Source organism: Anguilla rostrata, chromosome 9 (genome assembly GCF_018555375.3).
Source record: "Anguilla rostrata isolate EN2019 chromosome 9, ASM1855537v3, whole genome shotgun sequence".
In the NCBI taxonomy this organism is placed as follows: Eukaryota; Metazoa; Chordata; class Actinopteri; order Anguilliformes; family Anguillidae; genus Anguilla; species Anguilla rostrata.
In genome coordinates this window covers 53,652,319-53,677,131 of record NC_057941.1, presented here as the reverse complement: position 1 = coordinate 53,677,131, position 24,813 = coordinate 53,652,319, and the positions used below count along the sequence as shown (strand labels likewise).

Sequence of the window (24,813 nt, the reverse complement as noted above, 5' to 3'; positions counted from 1 at the left end):
TATGTATGAAGAATGAATAGAACTGCTATCACCGAAAATACCTTTGCATGGAATAAAAGCCTCTACTTTGTAAGTTTCAGGTAGTTAATTTCAGAGGCCTAGTTTGAGGCCTATGTTTCTCCTTAGTAGCACAGAGAACTCTGTGCTGATCCTCTCAAATTAATAGAATTTTATTTTTGGAACTGGAGCACACCTCAAAATCAATGCACACCAGCCAATGAAAAGTTTTTACACCATCATGTCCAATGTAATGTTTTTGCTTAAACATTACCACACCCAACAGTCTGATTTGTAGTCATGATGGAACACAAGTTCCAACACAAGACTTAATCTCAGTAAATGGCAATGGACTTTAAAAAACATTTGACTGCTATACAGTAAACTACACTGCACCAACTTAAGCACACATATTTCATGGATACTTGTATACATGTATACTTTTTGGCCAATCGTTTTCGTTTGAGACCGTTATTGTAGTTTCAATGTAGCAACTTGTTAGCTACTTACTTTTTAAAAGCACGTAACGGCTTTGAAACTCACGGTTGCGGTATGAATGGGTGTACTTTATCTCTTCGAATAAAATGTGAATCTGTCTTAGGTCTAAGTTAAAAACACACATTATTTTCTGCAGAAAACGAAATGGGAAAAAATGTACTGGAAATCTGCCAAGGGAACCCATGGCTCAAAAATGCGAACTCACTTCCGTTTTTTGGCTAGACCTCAACAGTGGGGCCAGCCCTACAAATTTGAATGTCTGTGAGTGACTGACTGACTGACTGACTGACTGACTGAGTGATGAAGTTACACCATTGGTCGGCCGGATCACGTGTGTTAGGTCCAGTCATATACTAGGTTTTAACCTGGTCTTGTTAGGACTACAAACTGTAAAGCTTTCATTTTATGTTTAAAATCTGTCAGCAACACGAATAACTATTTGATTCTCCTTGGTCAATCACTGTTTTTAAAATTAATGTCGAATAACCATTCATTACATTTTTTTATTTTTTATTTCTGTTCCTGAAACGGAAAACAATTGGCCAAAAAGTACACAGATCTTTATGTGGTGGGGAAAGTGTGATAGGATTGGGTTTGGAGAGGATTAAGTCAGAGTTTAATTTTATGAACAGGCAAGGTTGGCAACTGTTTTAGAGTTTTGGATAACATGATGACAACTGGAATTCAGTCAGACGCCTCCCGCCCCAGTCACTGGAATCGCCTTTGATTTAAAGACAGAGGGGTATCGATACTTATTTCATAACTTGCGTTTTTGGGAACCAGCCCAAAAATCGCAGTATCATTGTTGAGAATCTCTGTTGACAAGCAGACCCTACCTTGGACAACCAATCGCCTGCAGCTGCGCAAATTTAAACTGTGCCGTCGCCATATTTAAAACGAACGTCCAGTTCGGTGTAAAGAGCTCACAGTGGTGGAGCCGCGCCCAGTTAGAGGTACAGATAAATGCTAAATGTTAGCTGGATAACTCTGCAGTAACGTTGACGTCGTCTTTCAGGCTTCAGTCACAAAGTAGAACATTAATTTCACAAACGCATATAACCTCTAAGAGAAAATAATACATTTCTTCATCTCACGCCCTTAGCTTGCAAGATAATGTACTAGTCTAACGTTAGCTGGCTGGTTAAATTGAGCTAGCTTGAGTTGATGCTTCCTATATTAGCGGTAGGTCGCTTTAGAAATGAAATTGAATTACGTTAGCTAGTTAGTCTAAGTTCGCAACTAGTTTTGGAGGTTGTTGATGCTTGCTAGATTGTATCCCTAAACAAGGCTACCGTCGGCCTACAATACATTAGCGTGCTAACACTAGATGTGTACGATAACTTTCAGGCAGTTAGCTTGCAAGCTAAGTACCTAAACGATCCCCAGTAGACTGCAGCGTTTTTGTTAAGTTACAGCAGTAGCTTGTATGGATTTAACGCTGACTGGCTCTCGTTATATTTGTCTTGTTGACAACAGAGTAACATAAATTGAAGACTGCAATTGGAACTGCTTAATGAACTGCAAATTGTATTGGAAAAAACCCTTTGGATGGCTGCCAGAATGCCAGGCCGCGTCGGGCCTACGGGGGACTGCTGGTCGGACAGAATGCAGGTGCTTCTCAACCGTAAAACCAGGTGAGCGCGATACAGTGTGGTGTGTTTGCATCTTACATTTGTAATACTCATTTTTATGCATTTGGCTGAAGTGCTGTTTCTGTGGTTGTGATCCCACATTTCGTGCGCTTTCACACGCGAAGGTTCTATTCCCTAATATCGAACTTAATCCGAGAGCTTTGTTTCGTTTTTAAACTGGCCTGGTTTACTTTCACAAGGGCAAACAATCAAATAGCCCAGAACTCGTGAACAAAGCCATTTGGTTGGAATTTTCGTTTATTTGACATTTGAAAAAATATTTTTAAATGTTTTTATTTTTAACTTTGTATTTATTTTGTGAATCCAATTTATTTTTTGAGTCTACTTAATACTGAGTGCAACCACTATCCAACTTTTTTGTTGGACAAATTTCTAAATGTTTGAAAAAGTGACATTTGAAAATTGGGTCATATCTGTCTGAACAGTGTCTGGGTACAAAAACGGAAGTGTCGTGGCACCTTCATTAATTTGTTTGTTTTTTCGGGTTTCATGACTAGTTTTCTTGAGAAGCTGTGACGACCTGAAGCCGCGGGATTTTTGTTCAGAGCTGAGTCACCGGGACCGTCGCGTTACAGCTGATTTTGGTGGCTCTGAATTGGTGTGCGTGTTTATATTGGTTCTATGGGTCTCATTCCTGCGGCGCTGTGATGGCCGAGAGGTTAAGGCGTTGGACTCGAAATCCAATGGGGTTTCCCCGCGCAGGTTCGAACCCTGCTCGCAGCGAATGTTCCTTTTTAAACAGCTTTTACCGTTAGATGACGTTAGTGGCACGTAAATACGCCTGCACAGCAAAAAATGAAATGCCCCGCAATTTTATGTCTTAGAGAAAAGCGTACCTAAAAATTTATACGCACCTAAAAATACACAGAAGGAAATTGTCGCGGACTTTTGTCAACCTTGGAATAAAATTAACTACTCCAATAGGGCTTGTAAGTCTGACGTAACGCAAAGCAACACCATTTCCCGTGGATCAAAGGCGAATTTCCATATGGAGAAAATGAATGGGAGAGTAACATAGCCGTCCTTGTCACAGTCTGTGATTTAAACTGGCGTTCAAAATTTGACGATTTTATCCGCAGACATATCTCTCTTAAATGGCACTGGATCCACGTAATTCCGATGCCGCTTTCCAACCGAAATAATTATTTTGCTAACAGCTAGCTAACGCTGCTGAGAATATATTGTTTACGTCACAGCTGAAGTCACAGGTGCCGTGGTGAGGCTTTTCCAGCAAGTCGAAGCTAGCGTGCGCCAAGAAATTACAGTACTCAAACAACTTAAGGAAATTACTAAAAACACATGCAGCAATAACAACAGAAATATTTACAACTCTACAGAATAAAAAACGTATGAATTATAGCACTAACGGGTCACAGCAAACGACTTATGAGCGTGAATGGTACCTGCAAATACAGCCCTGTGTGTGATGTTGTAATTGGGAGACGTGGTGGTTATTAGAAACTATTTATGTCGTTATGTCTATTTATTGTTTGAAGGTAAACTAGTTTGAGGAGAACTAGTATGTTTCAAGGACATTTAAATAAAAGAAATAAACACACAGTAAGCATAAGATCCTTTGCACGCTTTAGAAGCTTCCAATAAACTTAAGTGAAGGACAAAACAGTTTTCTAAAGTTAGCTTTTGGTGGCTAACAAGCTTAGGTCATTAATATTACTACCTTAGTTGGCCTAAATGAGTAGTCACCATTGGCGTTCTGTACGGTTACTTGCATCTTGGTAATTATTATTATGTTTTGTACGAGAAGCATTTCTGTGAAGGCTAAGCTAGCGAGAAGGACGCTTTTGCTTCTGTGGGCCATATTTAGCACTTCTTAGATGACATTTGGAATTATTATTTGAACTGAAAATAGTATTGCCTATTCAACAGTTAAGTATTCAACTAGAATGTAAAGTTTATGAATTGACTTAAGTGCAGTTGCTTCAGCAGTTGCTTGGCTTTTACCAGACAAAGTATACATTTTTTGGTGAGAGACTCCACTGTGACGATGATGCAACCACCATCATAATGGCAGCATGTGATTTATAATTGAGTATGCATGGTTTGAATGACTTTTTCTTGAGTTTTTCACCTGCCTTGTAAACGATTGTTCTGATAACTAATTTAATTGGGGTTTAGAAGAAATAACTGGCTGACCATATTGAGAAATATGTTTTTTCCTGCATTTTTTATGTGTAATTTAGGAGTGTACGCAAAGCTTGTTTGTATTTGTCACAAAATATAGAAACTCTTCAAGGAATAAGGAGCCACAACTAGTATTAGTCTACAGCTATAGTATGGTACATGGCGCCCTCTTCTGGTGGAATGCAGGACATTAATAAACTTTGTTTCTTCGTTTGTATGCATAGTCTTGTAGTATGTACACCGTAATTTCCGTATTATTAACATTTGTGTAATAACTGCTAAAAAGTCCAGATGTTCTAGTTGTGTTTCACCATACATGTAACTGCATTATGGCCATTTGCTGAAAATAACGAGGTTTAAAGTACTGTAGCAGAAGTGTTAGTTAGGAGGCTTATTGCCTCAGATTAACTTCATTAAAAAATATATACTAAAGTTAACCACCAGAGGGAGTCAGCTGCCTACAATTAGGCAGACTGTTCACTATGGCCTGTACGATGAAATGGCTAAAAATGGTTAAATGCTGATAAAAAGTTTTTGTTATCTGGTGAATATCTTAGTTGCAACACATTACATATAGCGCAGAATTTTTGTGGTTAGGGGTGCGATATTTGTGAAATTAGAAAATATTAATATTTCTTGGTTATGTAGACTGGATGAGAAAAGGCGACTTGCTTCATGACACTGAATCCGCTTTTATCAAAGAAATGATGCCCAGGTTACTCGCATGATGGAGTTACTTTTAGTAACCCTATGAGTAATTTATTGAATTAACTATTCATAGTATCAATTGTATCAATAAATTGATGTATCCCAGCCACTAATTAATAATAAGCCATGTTTAATTTCAGCCACTAAATGGGACACTCGTTCTTAAAATCAGAAATTTGAATGCTTTGACTTCAATAATTTATTCCAGAAATGGAGAATTGTTTGTATGAAACTCAGAGCCTTCTGAATTAAAGTTACATTGTAGATGTTCAACATGGAAACCAATCAAAACTTTTTCCAATACCAATTATTTTCAAGTATTAAAATCATATCAAATATAAAAAAGCAAATACTAGTCCTAAATCTCAGATAATATTGGAGAAATTGTCTGGTGTACCAATACTTCATGGAACTCTAAAAAGTAAGGTAGCCTCCCCGTCGGGGAATCGAACCCCGGTCTCCCGCGTGACAGGCGGGGATACTCACCACTATACTAACGAGGAGTGACCTGTTTGCCCTTTAGGCCTATCTCAAAAAAATTTTTAGCCAAAGACATGCTGTGGCATGACAATGGCAGTCATGTGACATGTTTCTGTTCCCTTGATCTATGTAGGTGGTATGTCCTTCCTCGTTAGTATAGTGGTCAGTATCCCCGCCTGTCACGCGGGAGACCGGGGTTCAATTCCCCGACGGGGAGATACTTTTTCTTTGTCTGACTGCCACATGTACACTTCTTATGCAGCCAATATCCACTAGAGCAGAACTTGGAGGTGCTCTCCCAAGTCTCTGTACAAATCTCTGTTGGCAGTGTGTTTACCATAGACTGCAGAACAATATGAACAAAGTCACTGAAACGTCACCCATTGACTCTCCATGGGCTTGGTGAAAAGGGTTAGGAAAGCCTGGGAAGTGTGGTTTGTGGGTGCCACCATGTTGTACAAATTGGAGCCAGAGACTGCACAGTACGGACATGAAGTGCAGTTGTCCACTAAACGTGTGCGATACAGTGACTCAGCAGTGATGCAAACTGTCCCTGATTTCCCCACAAAATATTACCGACTTGGCCTAATAGCACAATACCTTAAAGGGAACCCTGCCTGTTACGACTTGTAGGGCTTAATTTCAGTTATTTAAAAAAATTGAAGCCTGAAATTTTGACCAATGGAGATCACCTTTATTTTAGATGCGCAATGCACTTTGGGTAGATGACGTATAATAGTTGCAACTGGAACTCTGTTTTGTCCAGTTGTTTTGTGCAGTAGTTGCGGTTATTAATAGTGATAAGTATCAATACAACGCCTTAGAATTTGTGTGTGATGTGATACACAGGGTATCTGTGAATAGGTTGGATTCAATAAATATCTTACATAGCGCGTATTATCATCAGGGATTATACATTTAAAGGAGGTGTTATCACCGGCTTAAAGTTTATACGACGCGGATCAATAATAACGTTATGTTGTTTCAATTATTGTGGATAACTTACACGTTTCAGTTTCACCAAAAAGACAGTTTGTTCCGTATGGTCTAGTGACTTTGAACAACGGCTGCTAGAAAGCGGAGCTGTGTACATCAGCAGCTTTTCCGCCCCCGGTGGGCATAGGCGAGTCGTTGCTCCAGAGACAGTCTCTTGTACCTCACTGCCGTCTCCTTGGGTGCCCGATCTTCATTGTTTTGATTTATTTAATGTCCTCGTTAAAAAGAAAAGAACAACGGCCTCCCCGTCGGGGAATCGAACCCGTTGCTCCCGCCTGACAGGCGGGGGTACTTACGTCACTATCTTGGAATGTGTTGTGATCTTGGCAGGTTTCTAGCATAGCACATGCTTTAGACCTGGGTTCGATTCCCTGACAGGGAGGATTATCTTTTGATTATTGTGATGATCTAATGGATTTAACATACACTTTACAGCACAGCATGTGTTTCAACGGTACTAAGGCTTTTTTTCTCTTATCAGTGAATATTGAGATAAGACTGAAGCAGTGCTCACTGAGAACAGCAGGGGGCCACGCAGAGTTATGTGGTGCGACTGTTGCCTGGAAGGCCCGTAGTGTTAGCCTCAGTGAAACCACCTCTGTGGTATAGAGTGAAGAGAGCAGTCCAGCCAGGGGACCTGCCTGCCTGCTGGGTACTGATGGCGGAAAGCTGACCAACACAGCTGCTTTAACACAAACGGACAAAAGGACTATTTTACAAATCTTTCAGTGTACTTCTTTATTATTAGTTCACCCCCCCCCCCCCCAAATATGATTATTTAAATATAATAGGTTTTGCATTTGTATTTTTAGCATTCCGGCCCTAAGACACAGACAGCAACACACAGGCATGGCGCACAGAGTGGGCTAACGTCCTGCTAACATTGTGGTGCGGTTCGGGAGCGTTACCGGTGAGGGCAGGGGGTGCAGTGTGCCAGTGGGGAGAGCGGCTGGGTGGAGTGTTGGAGCAGCTGGGCTGGCTGCACATGGGGTACTCACACTGCCACACCAGTTAAAACACGACGGAGAGACATCACGCGGACTCTGCGGGACGGAACGGGAGAGAGCAGCGGCACGATAAGCCTTCCGCTGCCCTCAGCAGTGCAGTTTAGCCTCTGCTGATCAGTCGGGTGCAAGCGAGCGCTTCGGTTACCTGGAGGCAGTGTGTGGGATGAGCACAAGCTGCAGCCTGCCATCTAGTGGCCAGCAGGAGCACTGCAGGCTGTCAGAAGGCATGCAGCTGTAGTTCATTACTCAGTGGGCCAGTGTTGTCTCTGTTTATGTGTGTGTCTGGAGCAGGGAATATTTACATGTCCTGGGACTGGCAGCCTGGGAAGGCCTGTGTGCTCAGGTGTGAGTCAACACCTGGGCACCAGGGATAAAAGAGCTAAAGAGCAGGAGAGCAAAACCATGCAGAGTCTGCCTCTGCATGGCCCAACATGCCTGAACAAGACTGTAAAGGGCTGAACAGGGCCGTACCGGGCTGAGCAGGGCCAAACAGGAATGAACAGTGCCAAACAGCGTTGAACAGGGCCCAACAGGCCTGAACATGACTGTAAAGGGCTGAACAGGGTCGAACCAGGCTGAACAGGGCTGGACAGGGCTGAACAGGTCCAAACAGGGATTAACAGGGTCGAACAGGGCCAAATGAAGATTAGCAGGGCCAAACAGGCCTGAACAGCGCTAAACAGGGCTGAACACAGCCAAACAGGGCTGAACAGGGCCAAACAGGGATGAATGGGGCCGAATAGGGCCAATTGGAGATTAGCAGGGCCAAACAGGGATGAACAGGGCCAGACAGGGATGAACGGGGCTATCATGAATACAGACAAGGTGTCATGAAGCAAAAAAGAGACCCAGCTGGATAGTTCAGCATTTCCCCATTGTCTTGCCATGAGAGGGCTGCATATCAGAGTGTAGATATGTGTAATCTGCCTATTGCTGGTCCTGGCTGTGTGAATCACACAGTCAGCGCGACTCTTCCGGGAATCAGACAGGCGCTCGGCTTTCCATGCTGTCGCTATTACCTGCTCGAGTCTGGCAATAGGGGCACTGCCACTGCACGGGAAAGTAAGAGCTGAGTGACTGAGTGTGGAGTGTGAGCTAGGCAAGCTGTCCCAGGCAGGGCCAACTACTCCACTCATGACGGGTATAATTATGACATCACAAGATTGACAGCTGAGCTCTCTCTATGCTCTCCTACAATCTGGGCTGTAAGAAGGGCAGTTTAAACGGGTTCAGTATATTCTGCAGCAAATGCAATCTGATGTAATTTGACACGTCTGGAAACAAAGGAAATTGGTTAATTTTTTTTGAACATGATAAAATAAGTTATCCATCCAATAAAAGTACAACTTAAAATATCGTAATAAAATATATATTTTCCCTTGCCTGAGCAGGCAGTTTAGTGCGCGTATGTCCAGTATTGTATGTTCCAGTCTTCACTCCAGTTGGATCTTCAACATGCAAAAAAAATGAAAAAGAGATACAAAAATAATAGTTCATTTCGTGTTGCATTGGTTTCTCAGAAGAGAGGTGGAAACAGAGCACAGTTCCCCCTCGCATCCGCCCAGAGGGCAAGGTGAAACGGTGTGGAGAGCGTGCGTGGGGCACTGGGCCACAGCTGGGCCACAGCTGGGCCACACCTGGGCCACACCTGGGCCACAGCTGGGCCACACCTGGGCCACAGCTTCAGTCTTCCTCTGGCTGTCCTGGCACTGGCACAGACCCAGGCACTGACCCTCGCACTGACCCTGAACCTAACCCAGGCACTGACCCTGACCCTAACCCAGGCACTGACCCAGGCACTGACCCTGGCACTGACCCAGGCACTGGCACAAACTGACCTCACCTCATTCTGATCATACCCTCCTACCTTCATCTCCCTATCTGTCCCCTGGTTGGTGATTTTATTTTTGGGCCAGAAATCATTCATACTGAGGGCATGTTGCTTTCTGGCATGCTCATTTGCATGTCTGTAAAATGTCACTGTGTTCAGTCGTTTGCAAAAAACAAAAAACAAAAAAAAAACAACTTCAGCAGTTTGCCTTTCCACTCAGGTGCAACAGCGGTGGCCTTCAGGCCAAACTCCAGACGTGCAGTGCTTTAGCTACTGTAGGCATGCAGGGACATTCTACATAAAGGAGGTTCCAGGCCCATGTCTTCTGTACAGCATGACAGTTTGAGATTAAAGCCGGTATCACAGTGTAGACTGCATATGGTATATGTACACCAACAGTGTGAAGATGAGGACCGTGCGATACTGCAGCTTCAGTGCAGGCCAGTATAGAGCAGTCCCAGTATAGAGCAGTCCCAGTATAGAGCAGTCCGCAGCAGTATCAGCGACCGGCAATGCATCTGTGCGCATGTACATACGTCTGTCTGTCTGTCTGTCAGTGGAAACTGCACAAGTCTCTCTGTCTGTCTGTCAGTGGAAACTGCACAAGTCTGTCTGTCTGTCTGTCAGTGGAAACTGCACACGTCTGTCTGTCTGTCTGTCAGTGGAAACTGCAGTCTGTCCATCTGTTCGGCACGTGTTCAGTTAGTAAGCATGACAGCAGTCAGTGTGTCTGTCAGTCTGTTAGCTAGTCAATCAAGTCAGTCAGTGTGTCTGTCAGTCTGTTAGCTAGTCAATCAAGTCAGTCAGTCACTAACATCAGTCGGTTCCAGTCCATGAGAGTGTGGGTCAGTCTCTGTTGCCTCAGTGTGTGGGTCAGTATCGGGTCGGTAAGTGTGTGGGTCAGCATCGGGTGTCACTGTGTAGGTCAGTATTGGTTGTGTCCGTGCCTGGGTCAGCATCGGATCAGACAGTGTGGGTCAGTATGGGGTCAGTCGGTGTGGGTCAGTATGGGGTCAGTCAGTGTAGGTCAGTATTGGGTGTGTCAGTGTGGGTGAGTATGATGTATGTCAGTGCGTGGGTCAGTATCGGGTCAGTCAGCATGGGTCAGTATCGGGTCAGTCATTGTGGGTCAGCATCAGGTGTGTCAGTGCGTGGTTCAGTATAGGGCCGGTCAGTATCGGGTGTGTCAGTGCGTGGTTCAGTGTGGGGTCGGTCAGTATTGGGTGTGTCAGTGCATGGGTCAGTATCGGGTGTGTCATGATGGGTCATATGGGTCAGTGCGTGTCAGTATGGGTGGTCAAGGTGTGTCAGTCGGGTTCAGTGTGGGGTCGGTCAGTATTGGGTGTGTCAGTGCATGGGTCAGTATCGGGTGTGTCAGTGCGTGGTTCAGTATGGGGTCAATATGGGATCAGTCAGTGTAGGTCAGTCTCGGGTGTGTCAGTTTGTGGGTCAGTATTGGGTCAATACGGAGTCAGTCAGTGTAGGTCAGTGTCGGGTATGTCAGTGTGTGGGTCAGTATGGGGTCAGTCAGTGTAGGTCGGTATCTGGTGTGTCAGTGCGTGGTTCAGTATGGGGTCGGTCAGTATCGGGTGTGTCAGTGCGTGGTTCAGTATGGGGTCGGTCAGTATCGGGGGTGTCAGTGCGTGGGTCAGTATGGGGTCGGTCAGTATCGGGTGTGTCAGTGCGTGGGTCAGTATGGGGTCGGTCAGTATCGGGGGTGTCAGTGCGTGGGTCAGTATGGGGTCGGTCAGTATCGGGGGTGTCAGTGCGTGGGTCAGTATGGGGTCAGTCGGGCCAGAGTGTTAGTGCATTGCCCTGTGTGTGCAGTTGAAGCTGTTGAACCCTGGCAGGGTGACTCGGCCGTGGCTGAAGATGTCGCGGTCAGGCCCCTGGTTCATCCTCTTGACCAGGTTCTTCTCGTAGAGCAGGGGGTGGTAGGCCCCCAGCGTGCAGGCCGCGTCGTAGAAGCGCTGGTAATAGTGGCACAGCTCCGTCTTACGGCGAGAAGGCAGGAACTCGTACACATGCACCACCTTACACAATGACATCATCAGCACTGTCCCTGCAGGAGAGAGAGAGAGAGGGCGTTACACACACACATGCACACACACGCACACGCACACGCTCACGCACACACACACACACACACATGCACCACCTTACACAATGACATCATCAGCACTGTCCCTGCAGGAGAGAGAGAGAGAGGGCGTTACACACACACATGCACACACACGCACACGCGCACGCACACACACCACACACACACACACAGCACCACCTTACACAATGACATCATCAGCACTGTCCCTGCAGGAGAGAGAGAGGGCGTTACACACACACACACACACACACACACACACACACGCACACACGCACACACGCACACACACACACACACACACGCTCTCACACACACACACGCAGGCTTGGTGGCGTACCCAGCAGGCCAGAGGAAGGGGGGTTTCTCTGGATGGCCTCGGCCATGTTGGCCTGTATGGTGTCCCAGAGCTGCCACTCCACGCGCGGGTGGAGGATGTAGAAGGGCTGCTGGGGATGCAGCCGCCGGTACTTCTGATACTGCAGGAATATGGGGTAGTCCGTCCTGTTGTACCACTACAGACACAGAGACAGCACTGACAGTGTGGGTAATCCGTCCTGTTGTACCACTACAGACACAGAGACAGCACTGACAGTGTGGGTAATCCGTCCTGTTGTACCACTACAGACACAGAGACAGCACTGACATATGATCCTCTTGTTCCACTAAAGACCGAGACAGCACTGACAGTGTGGGTTAATCGTGCCTGTGTGTACGCAGTACTAGCACGACAGCATGACAGTGTGGGTAAATCCGTCTGTTGTACCACTACAGACACAGAGACAGCACTGACAGTGTGGGTAGTCCGTCTTGTTGTACCACTACAGACACAGACAGCACTGACAGTGTGGGTAATCTGCCCTGTTGTACCACTACAGACACAGAGACAGCACTGACATTCTGATCTATTTTTCAGGTAAAGGTGTGCTGCAGGTAAGGTGAGGCAGGTAAAGGTGTGCTGCATGTAAATGTGATGTGTAGGTGTACTGCAGGTATAGGTTGTGCTGCATGTAAATGTGATGTGTAGGTGTACTGCAGGTATAGCTGTGCTGCAGGTAAAGGTGTACTACAGGTAAAGGTGTGCTGCAGGTAAAGGTGTACTACAGGTAAAGGTGTGCTGCAGTTAAAGGTGTACTACAGGTAAAGGTGTGCTGCAGGTAAAGGTGTACTACAGGTAAAGGTGATGTGCAGGTAAAGGTGTACTACAGGTAAAGCTGGCTCACCTCATTCAGGTCAGAGGAGTAGGGGGAGGGGTCCCAGGCCACCAGGATCCCAGCGCTGTACAGGGAGCTGGACAGGAAGCGGTGATCATCTGACGCCATCACCTGCGATACATTCCGCATACCTTAAGCCAACATTCTGCAAACGTTAAACTAACATTCCGCAAACATTCTGCAAACACTCAGCAATTATTCAGCAAACATTCAGCTGGGAAATACCATGAGAGCACATAACACAGTTCAGTCACGTGTATGTGTGTGTATGTGAGTGTGTGTGTATGTGTATGTTTGTGTGTGTGCGTGTATATGTGTGTGTGTGTGCGTGTGTTTGTGTGTGTGTGTGTGTGTGCGTGTGTGTGTGTGTGTGTGTGTGTGTGTGTGCCAGGTACCTGTGAGTTAATGAGGCGTATGGTGGTCTTGGTGCCCACATCCTTCTCGTAGCCCACTGTGGGAGCAGCGTTGAACCGCAGCACTGCATCATGGGAGTCTGGGAAGCAGGAGCAGCCAGTGTAATAACCACAATCCTGACATCATCACTGACACAGTATGGGTTTCCCTCACGGCAGCCATTTCATTTGCTATAAAAGCAGAATATGACATCATATAGACATTGTGTAAACTGTCTTAGAATAGTTTTTGTATCTGCACTACATGTTGGTGGTTGCTGTACGAGACATGATAGAGACACGATAAACGTTGTTGCTGCAGAGGGTTGCAGAAACGTAAGGGAGACGTTGTGAGAACGTTGCGTTTGCTGCAGAGCGTTGCAGAAACGTTAGGGAGACGTTGTGAGAACGTTGCGTTTGCTGCAGAGGGTTGCAGAAACGTTAGGGAGATGTTGCATGAACGTTGAGGGACTCTCACCGATCTCCTTCCCGAGCCCAGAGTGCTTCAGTGACCCCGCTGACGACACCACCGCGCAGCTCCTGAAGGGGCCCAGGTCAGAGGTCAGGGGTCGCGGGGGCAGGAGAGGGGCCCAGGGCAGGCTGGAGAAGGGCTTGAGTTCGGGGGTGAGGGTGGTCACCCCAACTTTCCCTTTCAGCTGGCACAGCAGCTCCGGACCCGTGCGTTTGGGGCCCCCTCCGCTGTCCGCACCCCCCTTGGTGTGGAATGGTACCCCGTACTTATTCATAGCCTGACAGGGAGGCAGAAAGAAAGAGAGACGTGGAGAAGTGTTCTGTTAAGCAAGCTTTGCATTGTTTTGTCATAAAGCTGAAAGAATCACAGAAAATGGCAAAAAAAAACAAACAAAAAAAACATAAAACAGCAGAATGAGAACAAGGGGCATAAATTGCCACCATTCCCCCCTCCTCTCTCTCTCTCGCTCACCTGGTAGTTCTGCACCACCTTTCTCAGCCTCTTTCCCAGCATGCTGCTGGACATCTGCTCGTCCCACACCTCTCCCAGTGACCCGTGGGGTCCGAAAAGGTCCGAGTCGCTTCCCACGCCTCCTGCACTCGTCCGCCTCTTGCTCCCAAAGATCCCCTCCAGCAGGCTCCGGAGTGGGCGGGGCATCAGCCAGGACAGAAACCCCGCCCCCCCGCCGGGCTCCCTCTTCCTGCTGCGGGACTCGACCCTGCCCCCCTCCAGGGTGCCGTTGGGGGCGGACAGCACCGGGATGGGGCGGTGGGGGTCCCCGGGGACGATCCCGGGGTGGTTCTGGGGGTTGACGAATATGGGCTTGGCCCCTCCGCCACCCCCTGCCCGCACCACCTTGATGATGGAGTGGGCGCGGGGCTGGGCGCGGGTGCGGGCCCTCACGCCGAAGATGGCGTCGGTGACGGGGACGCTGTTTTCGGCGCAGAGGGCGTACAGGAGCCCCATGGCCACGCAGAACAGCCCCATGCACAGCACCCCCCGCCTCGCCCGCCGCCGCAAACGCCACAGCAGACTCACGCGGTCCATCGCCGCTCCGGGGATCTGGGGGGGGGAGAGGGAGGGGGTGCGCTTTATCACTCTTTATGTATCCTGCTGGGTATCGCACTCAGACAGTTGAGGTTCAGTGCCCTGCTGACAGGTACAAGGGCAGAGCCCCTCCTGCAGCCTGTGGAGTTGTCAGCTTGTTTCCTTGGCTACCACACAGCAGTTATCTGCCGTTTTGCGCATGGCGCCCCTCTACCTGACTCACAGACTCCAGCCGAACCACCCAGACCCAGCACTGGTGGGAGGGGGGCATAGTCAGCTCTGGGGTCAGGGTTAATGTGCAGCCCAGGGGTCCTAGGAACAGCAGCCCCCCACCCCCCCCCCGCCTCCCCGCATGTGTGTGCCTTCCAAACCAGCGGCCATTTTGCAGCAGCTTTGAGAGAAACACACTCCGACTGGACTGCAGTCAGCTGCGCAGATGATTCACCTGAAATATGATGAGTAATGATACAAAAATACTGCTGTTTCACAACCGTTCTGACCCAGAAAACTCCCCGTTTCTGACTAAGGAAACTTCCAGTTTCTGACCCAGGAAACTCCCCGTTTCTGACCCAGGAAACTTCCCGTTTCTGAACCAGGAAACTCCCCGTTTCTGAACCAGTAATCTGACTTTGATAAGCACAATGTTTTCGTGCCTGTAAGCTGCCGAACAGGTGGACTACAAGGATTCCATTAATGACTCCACTTCAGCGATGCGTTTTCATCGGTTATGTGCTTATACATTCTGTGAGCGACAACGTTCGATATGAAAATCGAGCCGTAATGGAATGTTGATGACTGATATGTCGGCTATCGACCATTCATCGCCTAACTATAAGCTGGCCTTAAGAGCTCTGTTCCAGACTGAGTCTCTTTAACCGGTCAATCAGAGCAAGGCAGTGCAAACAGACAGCCATTTAATCGGCCTCATAAAAAAACGGCATCAGGAAAGACAATCAGAGTCCACAGGAATGCCCTCAAGCGACTGCCTTAGAGTTTAATGCTTCTCGAGACCACAGAAAGGGGCCATTTACATTAATGTCTCATATACAGTAATTACGATCATTCCTGTTCGCATAAGACATTAATGAAAGACCCTCCATCGAGAAATAATGAGGGAGCGTCAGAGTTAATGAGTATAACGGTGGAATGAAAGGGTGGAGCTTAATCAGGCCCAAGGGACACCCGACTTGCATGGACAGGAACTGAAGCCTGGCCCTGAAGGTTTATGACTGTAGGAGGAGGAAGCTGACTGGAACCTGCTGGGACTCTGCAAGCTGCTCTCAATTAAGCGTTAGGCAAGCGGGAACAAACATCTTGTTGATTTTACACCTGTTGGGTGTTTAATTTCCAACGAAATGTCTATTAATCAGGAATACTGTGAGGCACAATGGTGACTAACTGTCAGGACAATTTTTAACAGCTTCATGATTTAGTTCCACCCACATGCTGTGTCCTTCACTGTGATCTCACAAGCAGTGATTAAAGTCAGTCACTGTTAATATGAAGACATCAGCTGTTGTGTGACTTTCTAATAAATCTTTGGATGGCCTTGTGGCTATTTTTGACTTTGCAGAAGGAAAAATGTAGACCAGTCTAGTTTTCCCCAAGCAGAGGGTATAGTCATGCATGTAGAACAGTGTACTTTTCCCTAAACAGAGGTCATGATCATGGATGTAGAACAGTCTACTTTTCCCCAAGCAGAGGTCATGGTCATGGATGTAGAACAGTCTACTTTTCCACGAGCAGAGGTCATGGTCATGGATGTAGACCAGTCTACTGTTCCCCGAGCAGAGATCATGGTCATGGATGTGTTGTCAGATTGACAGGTACGTGCACAGTTTCCACGGAATATGCTCCACGTGGTACTGCCTGGGGGGGGTGCCTTCACAGCCCTTGCACGTACAAATGGAAAGCCCTCCAGTCCAAAAACTACGTATTCAAAGGAACGAGACTAACAAAGCAAGCTGTATTGCCAGGAATTACCAGCTAGTTTACCCTTTGTGTGTGACTGCAGCCTTGCGTGTTACATGATTCCAGGGGTTTAATTGGCTGGTTCTGTGCTCGTGTCGCTCCGCCTGTTTCCTTGTCTCCCGGGTCATATGCTTGGTGGCATGCCCCGTTGTGGTCAGCCTGTCGGTAATCTATACGATTTATTGCTTCATGGTTTTCATGCCGCCCAAATCTCTAAATTTTAGCCACCACCCCCCATCACACATACACATTTTTAAGCTGCAGGTGAATACTATTTTGACATGCCCACAGCTGCGTCACATCCTCCTGTCTGCAGGTGCACGCACCTGTCGGTATCGTACCGCCGTTACAGCACAGAGGAACAGCCACAAGGGGAAGCAGGCAGGCCATCAGGCCATAGTCTGGACATGATGACAGTGCCGGGGGGGACTCAGAGATGTTCACTTTCAGCCCAATATTAGGCAGTCTGCTGGAGACCTCTAATGCATTAATGATTTACCCGCTAACCAACCCCACTTCCTGCCCGTAGCTGAACCGCTATAGTCCTGAAAAGGTCAGTGTCTCGTTCTGCAGACCTGCCCCGTCCTGAACAGCTGACCTTAATGTGACCGACCAATGAAAAGCAGAACACTGAGAGCGGATAGCCACAACACCAATAGCAGGGCTGAAAACATGCTAGCCTTTATCAGCTGGGATTAAAAAGCCAACCCAGAAGCAAACAAATGTATCCGTTTCCATACGGTAACATTGTTTTATTCAAATTAGCATTTGGATGAAATACAATAAAGAAAAAAAAATCTGATGAATATGAATTCTTACAATCTTAAACGCATGTGTGCCCTCTACGACTAAATAAAAACATGACTACTGTATTCATAGTAAAAATATTTACTTGCTTTATTTATTTTCAAAAAGGGATTCAATTAAATTAGGAAGAAACATCTGTATGAACATAATGGATCAAATTTATTTTTTTAAATTCATGTGCAGCATCAAAACTGCATCTACGGCCAGTCACGCTGTGAATGAGGAGTTTTCTCAGCACTGGAGTGAGACAGCTGCAGCCTTAGCCTATCTGTCCAACTGCCACGCATGAAAATGCGGCCAAACTACAGACCCATATAACAGAACCCATCCACACAGTCCAGCTCTGCATAGAGCAGCTCAGGGAAGGCTCACAGCTCAGAGAGAGCCCGTCTGGGACAGAGACCAACTCCAGCTCGGCAACCACACAATTACAAACGACAAAATGTCAAAAAGACCCCTGGGAAAGCTCGCGCATGTCCACGCGCTCACCATGGAAACCGGAGGCCTTAATGAGATCCGGGTCTGCAGGGGGGAGAGAGGAGCCAGACAGAGGAACACCTCCCATCATTTCAGCCCCATAACCTGACCTCTGTGTCAAACAGACTCTCCCATCATTTCAGCCCCATAACCTCACCTCTGTGTCAGACAGACTCTCCCATCATTTCAGCCCCCATTACCTCACCTCTGTGTGAGAGACCTGAACACCTCCCAACATTTCAGCCCATAACCTGACCTCTGTGTGAGAGACCTGAACACCTCCCAACATTTCAGCCCATAACCTGACCTCTGTGTGAGAGACCTGAACACCTCCCAACATTTCAGCCCATAACCTGACCTCTGTGTGAGAGACCTGAACACCTCCCAACATTTCAGCCCCCATAACCTCACCTCTGTGTCAGACAGACTCTCCCAACATTTCAGCCACAATAACCTCACCTCACCCAACATTTCCGTGCATGCGATCGATGGCTCTGAGAACCCTGGGGGATCCAGGGTGCACCAGTTTTACCCGTTCCTGGCCTGCAGGTGTCGTGGGAAACTGAATGTGTTGGTTGGCAGTGGGCCTGGGCCTGGGCCTGTGCTCCAAATCCTCTGTCCAATATGAGTTTATTATGAGACAAAATGCCGTACAACATCAAAATATAATTTAAAGCTGCTTGGTCACTTGTGTTGTCTAACATGTCCCAATTAAGCTGGTAAAACACTAAATCTGTAAAACATGTCAAACTGATTTTGCCTCATTTTCTCTGTGGAAAAATATCAAAAGACAAAACAAGCAAGTTACATTTGGCTCCCGATCTGACACTTCTGGATTTCAATCAAAGCAGCCAATCTTCTTCTGTCTCCCATTTACATAAACGCTCCCTGCAACATACAGTATTCCCCAGGTCTTGAACGATTGGTGCCGCTACACCTGTTGAGAGTTATGGACGAATCGATCAGTCACACAATCACAATGAGTGCATGTTTGATCATTTGATTTAATCCTTTCCGCTACAAACACAATCAGCTAGTCAGAGTTTGAGCGCAAGCTCTCAATGTGCTTCACGGCTCTCTAGCTACGTCGCCTGGTATGCTACAGGAAACCTGCAGTTTCCTGTTTCTCTTCCGTCCCTTCAGCTTTGGCGTCCGAGTCTAGCTGCTATGGGGTAATCCCAGCCGGATGATTTATGGGCACCAGGTTCACTTTCAGAGCAGGAGTTGTGTGGGCATGAGAACAGTGCCCCTGCCATTGCTGGTAGTATAACTTACCTTTTGCATATGCAAAAAGGCTACAGCTCCCACCCAAACCGGCCTGTTTAGCTTGACGCGAGAAAAGCTCTCTGGATTTTTATTTCAGCATGTTTGTTAGACCGTGTGTATAACCGTGAATAATATAAAATGGCTGGAATAGAGTAATTGGGGACCTTTGGCTGTGAATGAGAGGTGTAGGAACAGAGAGGTTGGTTCCCTGGAGGAGCCTGGAATGGGACTGTGGGGGGAAAGGGATTGCTTTTCCCCACAGAAAGGCAAGAAGGTCTTACGGTGCTGTTAAGGTGATGTTACCTGAAGAGGAGGACTTATCCAAGGTGACTTTCATTAGCATAATTGTTTGTTTTTGCTGCTGGATATTTTTGCTAAGGTAGTAAAAGTTGTTATTTTGGGTCGGGTACAAGGCGGCATCCCATCTGGGACGGGAACCTGCCAACCCCACCCACCCCTACTTTCACACCCTTTTACCCAAAATACCCCATACCCTTCAGAACTCCACCTCTCCAAGGGTACGGATGAGGAGTGGATCACCACTTCACAGAAATGGTATCTTTTGGGCTGTAGAGCGGGAGCCAGGCTGACCCAAATGGAGATCTAATGGAGCTGTATGTTGGGAAAAGGGCCTGTTGGGTTGCCAGAGGGGCCCTTGGGATACTGACCTCCAATAACCCCCGTGTTTCAGACTGAGAAATAATGGGGTTATGACTTTCCGCTCTTTAATGGGGTTATGACTTTCCATTTTTTTCGTTTTTTTCCAAGGACAGCAGTAAGATTTTCCCTCTGTAAGATTTTATTTTCACTTTATTCAGATGGGAAAAGCAGAGAGGCCCACAGACAGAGGTGGAATATGACTTGCTATCCTGGCTAAGTAGTCCAAACGTGAGGATATAAACATGGGCTGGACTGGACTGTTTCCAGCGGCCTGGTGGACTGAGATTAAAATGGAAGACGCCCTGCTGGGGCGCCACAGATAAAAGAAGGTCTTTTTGGCATCTAAACTCAGAGGGTACAGCCACCCCCACCCCCCCTACCATCCCCCCCCCCCCCCCCCCCCAGCACAGTACTGCACACACTGAGCCTCAGGCAAAAGGACAGGCCCAGACTGGAGGACCTTTTCTCAGCTCTATGCTTTCCCACGATCCCTCTGTGCTCAGCTGGCTCAGAGGGAGCAGGACTGAGATGGAGTTTGGAGTGAGCTGAATTGTGGGAAAGAAAGGATCGGTCCAGCACAGACATCACAGAAGTACTGAATGTATCAACTGTAAGTCACTGAGCATGGTTTGCAGTGCTGAGGTGGCATTATGACCAGGTAAATAACAGCAAAGATTTGTCATAAAAGGTGGGAACAATTGCAGACTTAGCCCCCTGTGTGTATTCTGCTAGTGCTGCTGCTTTGAGCTCCATGCATACCCCACTGGAGTGCTTTAATCAGCACTGTGTGTAAAATCGCTGAGTAAAACTCTTCTTCCTCTGGCTTTCCAAATGACCATTCTTTTCAGTTAGTGAAATGGTCATTTTTACCATTTTGTTTAAAATGAAATAAACCTAATACTGCAGCCAAGTTGTATTCCAATACAAAAATTATGCCATTGCAGCAGAAAGTTGGCTGTGCCTTTAATGGTAAAAACAGAGATACCTTAAGGCGAAACATAAATTAGATCGTGGAAAAGTAATCCTTCCAATGTGTGAGATTATCGAATGCATAGTGATAAACTGTTTAAATCTAACCATTTCACGTGAACTCATACCCGAACAAACACAGGCCTCCGTTACAATTGCGCGTCCTGAAAACAAAATTAGCGGACGACCAGTTTGCATGGACACCTACACATTGGTGCGCGCGCACAATGTGACAGCGTGCGTGGAAAATGCGCTCACCTTATATCGCATTTTAACAGGTTTTTTTTCTCTCTCTTCTCAGTTGTCCTTTTCTTTTGGATCCGCCATTCTGCGGCTGAGAGCGCTTGCTTCGGCAGTGTGTTAGAGCGACTGAATGAGACCGAGGTTGCTTAAAAAAAGGGGGAGAAATGGATTCAGAACCGCAGTTATTCACAACACATTTATGCGCATGCGCGCATAACTACACCTTGTTCTGCAATATTTAATATTCTGATTCCAATGGCGCATCTCTTTATTTTGCAGTGCAATGACGGAGTAATGGAGTAATGCATTGATATGCTTACCTTGCCGAGCCCGCCTAAGCTGCAGCGCCGTTGTGGTCGGGCTTGTGGCGCCGCCTTTAAAGCGGCTGCTGCCTTCTTTAGCTTCGCTTGTCTTTGCTCCGCTGCTCCTTCGACACGCTAAGAAGGAGAGCGCCAGAGGCAGAGTTCCCAGGCCGCATCTACAACATCTGTAGACGAGCGATGCGGGCGGGTACTGGCGACCGAGCCCCGGGCGCTGCGGCAAAGGCTGTAACACTATACGCATCTGCGCCACAGTCACTGCGTTCGCACCAGCTGCACGGGCAAGCAGAAAGCGAAATACAATTCAGTGCGGAGTAGAGAGCAAGACAGAGAGGGAGGAGGGGAGGGGAGGAGATGTTTGTGTCTGTTATTAATAACCCGCCTCCCAGCCCCATAAACGTAACCTACGTAATGTCCTAATGTCCGACCCTCTTGCTTTGGCTATGCAATACAAATAAGATGGAATGAGTGTAGTCCCTGTGTTTTATTGCAGTCAGCAGTGGACATACTATCAGCAGTAAAATGTCGCTTCAGACAAAGCGGTCATTCAAGCACAGAAATGACCACCTCCCAGACCATTGAAATTTTATTTTTAATAGTTATATCGGCATGTACGAGTAACTGATACTGCTTTTATGATTAGCTAAAGACCGCTTGGAAAGATGTCGAGAGCATTTGCGTTTGTTTGGATGAACTGGGGAGTAAATCAATAAACAGCCAGCATTGCGTGTCGATTTGTAATTTTTACTCGCTTTATTTTCTTATGCCCTCATTAACATCCGCAGTGCAGTGGACTCACTATGACATGCATGCAAAGGCAGTTCGCAATTTCGTTGCTGCCAGCGCGTGCCACACGGTCCCGCTGTTATCTCCAACAGACACAACACAGCGACGCACCGTGCAGGAAATAATTTTACACTATAACGGGAGTACCTGGCGTGTGAACTGGCGAATGCATTGTATTATGTTAAAATAGTACAACAAATGTGCTTTTCTTGCCTATTAAAACGTTTTTAATAGGTATTTTGATGTGGATGGCATTTTAAAAATATATAAATATTTTATTGCTAGCCTACTCAGTAATGGCAAAACAGTAAGGTTTTTTTAAGGGTTTTTCTATCGTGGCCTTAGTAACGTCAGAACCATTGTGTTTTTCTCTGGCTAAAGTAGAGACGCACATTGTCTCAAATGTTGACTTCCTGTTTGAGTTGTGTATATCTTCAACAACAGGCATCTGCACCCCACTTTCCCTGGGGGGTGTTTATCTTTTCGTCTTGTAGAAATCTCCGACAGCATATTATAGAAAGGGAAGTAACCGCATCACGTGCTTTCCTTGCGTTCCCGGTCAGTGAATAATAGGGTTCTATATTGAAATAGTGCTATTTGGGGACATCAAGCTTTGTTCCTTAGTCTCCATGTTTTGTTTTAATATGTTATGAAAGTTTCAGTGGTCCAATCGACCATATAAACAATGGCAGGACTGATAACAATGCTGAAATAGTGGGCAAATGTTTTCATGAATTATTTTCTGATGGACAAGATGTCTTGGTACAGGTCATCTGTCAGAGTTCTAACAATTTATGTTAAAAACTTTACTCTGGTGCAAAATGGATGACCTGCATTTCTCCATTAAAGGGCTGGGCCTTCATCCAGGGCTGGTGTTGGAAAGCCTGCTCTTCAGATGCTTGTGTCCAGATGAGTAGGTTAGGGTTAGGGTTAAGGGGTCTGGTCTGAAGGGCCAGTTTGGCCAGTTCTATGAACCAGAAATGAACAAAAATGAACAAGAGATGAGCAATATGAACGAGGCGTGTGCGTGTGTATCTGTGTATCTACACCGCACATGAGGGACAAGTCGTCACGGTATGCTTTGTGCAAATGAATTTTGCATGTCGCACATGTCGTGCTCATCTTGACGTCATGCAGACCTGGCACCTTTTCCACTTCTTCCCCCAGCAGCAACCTAGAAAGATGAGGGAGATGATTACTATGTCTTTTTGCATATCCCGATCCCCTGACACGCGCACATGCGCGCGCGTGCGCACACACACGCACGCAACGCACACTTACTTACCTCAGGCACTGGTGTACTAGGTGCAGCCCTCTCCTGGATCTCCCTCACTGTGGCTGCAGTGGCTGGGGTCCTTGTGCTGCCTCCGTTGTATATGCGGTACCACGAGTGCCTTCCCCAGCTTCTCGTGGAAGATGCGCCTCTTGTACAGCTTTGACACATTCCACTCAGGAAAAATCTCCGTCCAGATGATGAACGCATTGTAGGCCGATACATCAATTATGTTATAAAAAATGCCTAAAGGCCAGCGCACAGTCATTTGCTTGGTGCTGTAGGACCCCGTTACTTTGTCCAAGTTGTTCCACCCCCCCTTTGGTGGCATTGTAATCTAGGATCATGGTTTCTGGTGTGTTTTCATGAATTATTTTCTGATGGACAAGATGTCTTGGTACAGGTCATCTGTCAGAGTTCTAACAATTTATGTTAAAAACTTTACTCTGGTGCAAAATGGATGACCTGCATTTCTCCATTAAAGGGCTGGGCCTTCATCCAGGGCTGGTGTTGGAAAGCCTGCTCTTCAGATGCTTGTGTCCAGATGAGTAGGTTAGGGTAAGGGTTAAGGGTTAAGGGTCTGAAGGGCCAGTTTGGGCGCAGGTTTTTGTTTTAACATTTGGCCCAGCACGAAGATGCCTGATTCTACTGAACAAAACTTTCTAAATCAAGTTGGTCTTCCCTTTGCATCAAACCCATAGAGGAGGAGGTCATTTTAGCCCTCTGGGAAAACCCCAGATTTTAAAAAACAATATCGTTTCAACTGATTTTTTTGGTTTAGCTGCGGTCGTCCCAATCCAAGCAGCAGCACACGTGTGTGTGTCCCCTGCTCAGCTCTGACATGTACCCCACCCATGTGGGGCAAGAGCAGGCATCTGCTGGCCTAACACCAGCGCCCCACGCTGGTCACCACTGTGGCCCCGAACACCAGCGCCCCACGCTGGTCACCACTGTGGCCCCGGAGAACCGCGGTTTAGGGTTACATCAGCGTCCCCTGTGAACGTGGGCAGCCAATCAGATGCCTGCTCAGGCAGGAACCTGGCCCATTGCTCGTTTCCATGGCCTCTTTGTGAGGGCTGACACTGGAGAAGCTGGGACCCAAAATACTTCTGACAGCTGAGTCTTTTACCACAGATACTACAAACGCACCAGATACCCAGCCTTACCCTTCTATGGTCTGTGCCACGGCACTGTCCTGCTTCTGACTGCGTGCGCTTCACTGAGTCTTTTACCACAGATACTACAAACGCACCAGATACTCAACCTCAGCGTCCCGTCCCCGGTCTGTGCCATGGCCTGTCCTGTGAGCGAGGATGAACTGCGCTTTCGGAACATGCATAATATTGTGATGTTGCAGCTTCAGCAGTAGGTGTTGGATGCATCGCTTAGCCCTGCTTCAGCTGAAAGTGTTTTCTAACACTATGAAAATAGAGTGCTAACTGAGCTGGGAGTGGCTAACTGAGATCCTGGAGGGCCGTGGTATCTGCTGGTTTTTGGGGTGTTC

At 47.0% G+C, this 24,813-nt stretch overlaps 1 protein-coding gene, 2 long non-coding RNA genes and 3 other non-coding genes across 8 annotated transcripts; 3 read left to right on the top strand and 3 right to left on the bottom strand.

Moving 5' to 3' along the window:
* The first annotated feature begins 2,788 nt into the window (after positions 1–2,788).
* trnas-cga (transfer RNA serine (anticodon CGA)) lies at positions 2,789–2,870 on the top strand. Its single transcript has one exon. It is a non-coding gene; the product is annotated as a tRNA-Ser (tRNA).
* A 2,558-nt stretch (positions 2,871–5,428) lies between these two features.
* trnad-guc (transfer RNA aspartic acid (anticodon GUC)) lies at positions 5,429–5,500 on the bottom strand. Its single transcript has one exon. It is a non-coding gene; the product is annotated as a tRNA-Asp (tRNA).
* A 122-nt stretch (positions 5,501–5,622) lies between these two features.
* On the top strand, positions 5,623–5,694 carry trnad-guc (transfer RNA aspartic acid (anticodon GUC)). Its single transcript has one exon. It is a non-coding gene; the product is annotated as a tRNA-Asp (tRNA).
* Positions 5,695–7,192: 1,498 nt separating this feature from the next.
* Positions 7,193–10,573, bottom strand: LOC135264234 (uncharacterized). 2 transcript variants are annotated; one of them, XR_010332634.1, is made up of 2 exons: positions 9,118–10,573; positions 7,193–9,084 (listed from the first exon to the last, which is right to left on the bottom strand). It is a non-coding gene; the product is annotated as an uncharacterized LOC135264234 (long non-coding RNA). The 2 variants fall into 2 exon arrangements; XR_010332633.1 differs by having other exon boundaries at positions 9,129–10,573.
* A 46-nt stretch (positions 10,574–10,619) lies between these two features.
* LOC135264236 (uncharacterized) lies at positions 10,620–10,832 on the top strand. The gene is made up of 2 exons (XR_010332635.1): positions 10,620–10,732; positions 10,796–10,832. It is a non-coding gene; the product is annotated as an uncharacterized LOC135264236 (long non-coding RNA).
* A 175-nt stretch (positions 10,833–11,007) lies between these two features.
* Positions 11,008–21,601, bottom strand: st6gal1 (ST6 beta-galactosamide alpha-2,6-sialyltranferase 1). 2 transcript variants are annotated; one of them, XM_064352998.1, is made up of 8 exons: positions 21,251–21,597; positions 20,946–21,075; positions 13,962–14,552; positions 13,497–13,767; positions 13,022–13,119; positions 12,636–12,737; positions 11,753–11,927; positions 11,008–11,373 (listed from the first exon to the last, which is right to left on the bottom strand). In XM_064352998.1, exons 2-8 carry the CDS (start codon positions 20,955–20,957, stop codon positions 11,114–11,116), a joined length of 1,509 nt encoding a protein of 502 aa, XP_064209068.1. In that variant the 5' UTR covers positions 20,958–21,075; positions 21,251–21,597; the 3' UTR covers positions 11,008–11,113. The 2 variants fall into 2 exon arrangements, with proteins under 2 accessions (XP_064209068.1, XP_064209069.1); XM_064352999.1 differs by lacking the exon at positions 11,008–11,373 and adding an exon at positions 11,422–11,498 and having other exon boundaries at positions 21,251–21,601.
* Between the last annotated feature and the right edge of the window lie 3,212 nt (positions 21,602–24,813).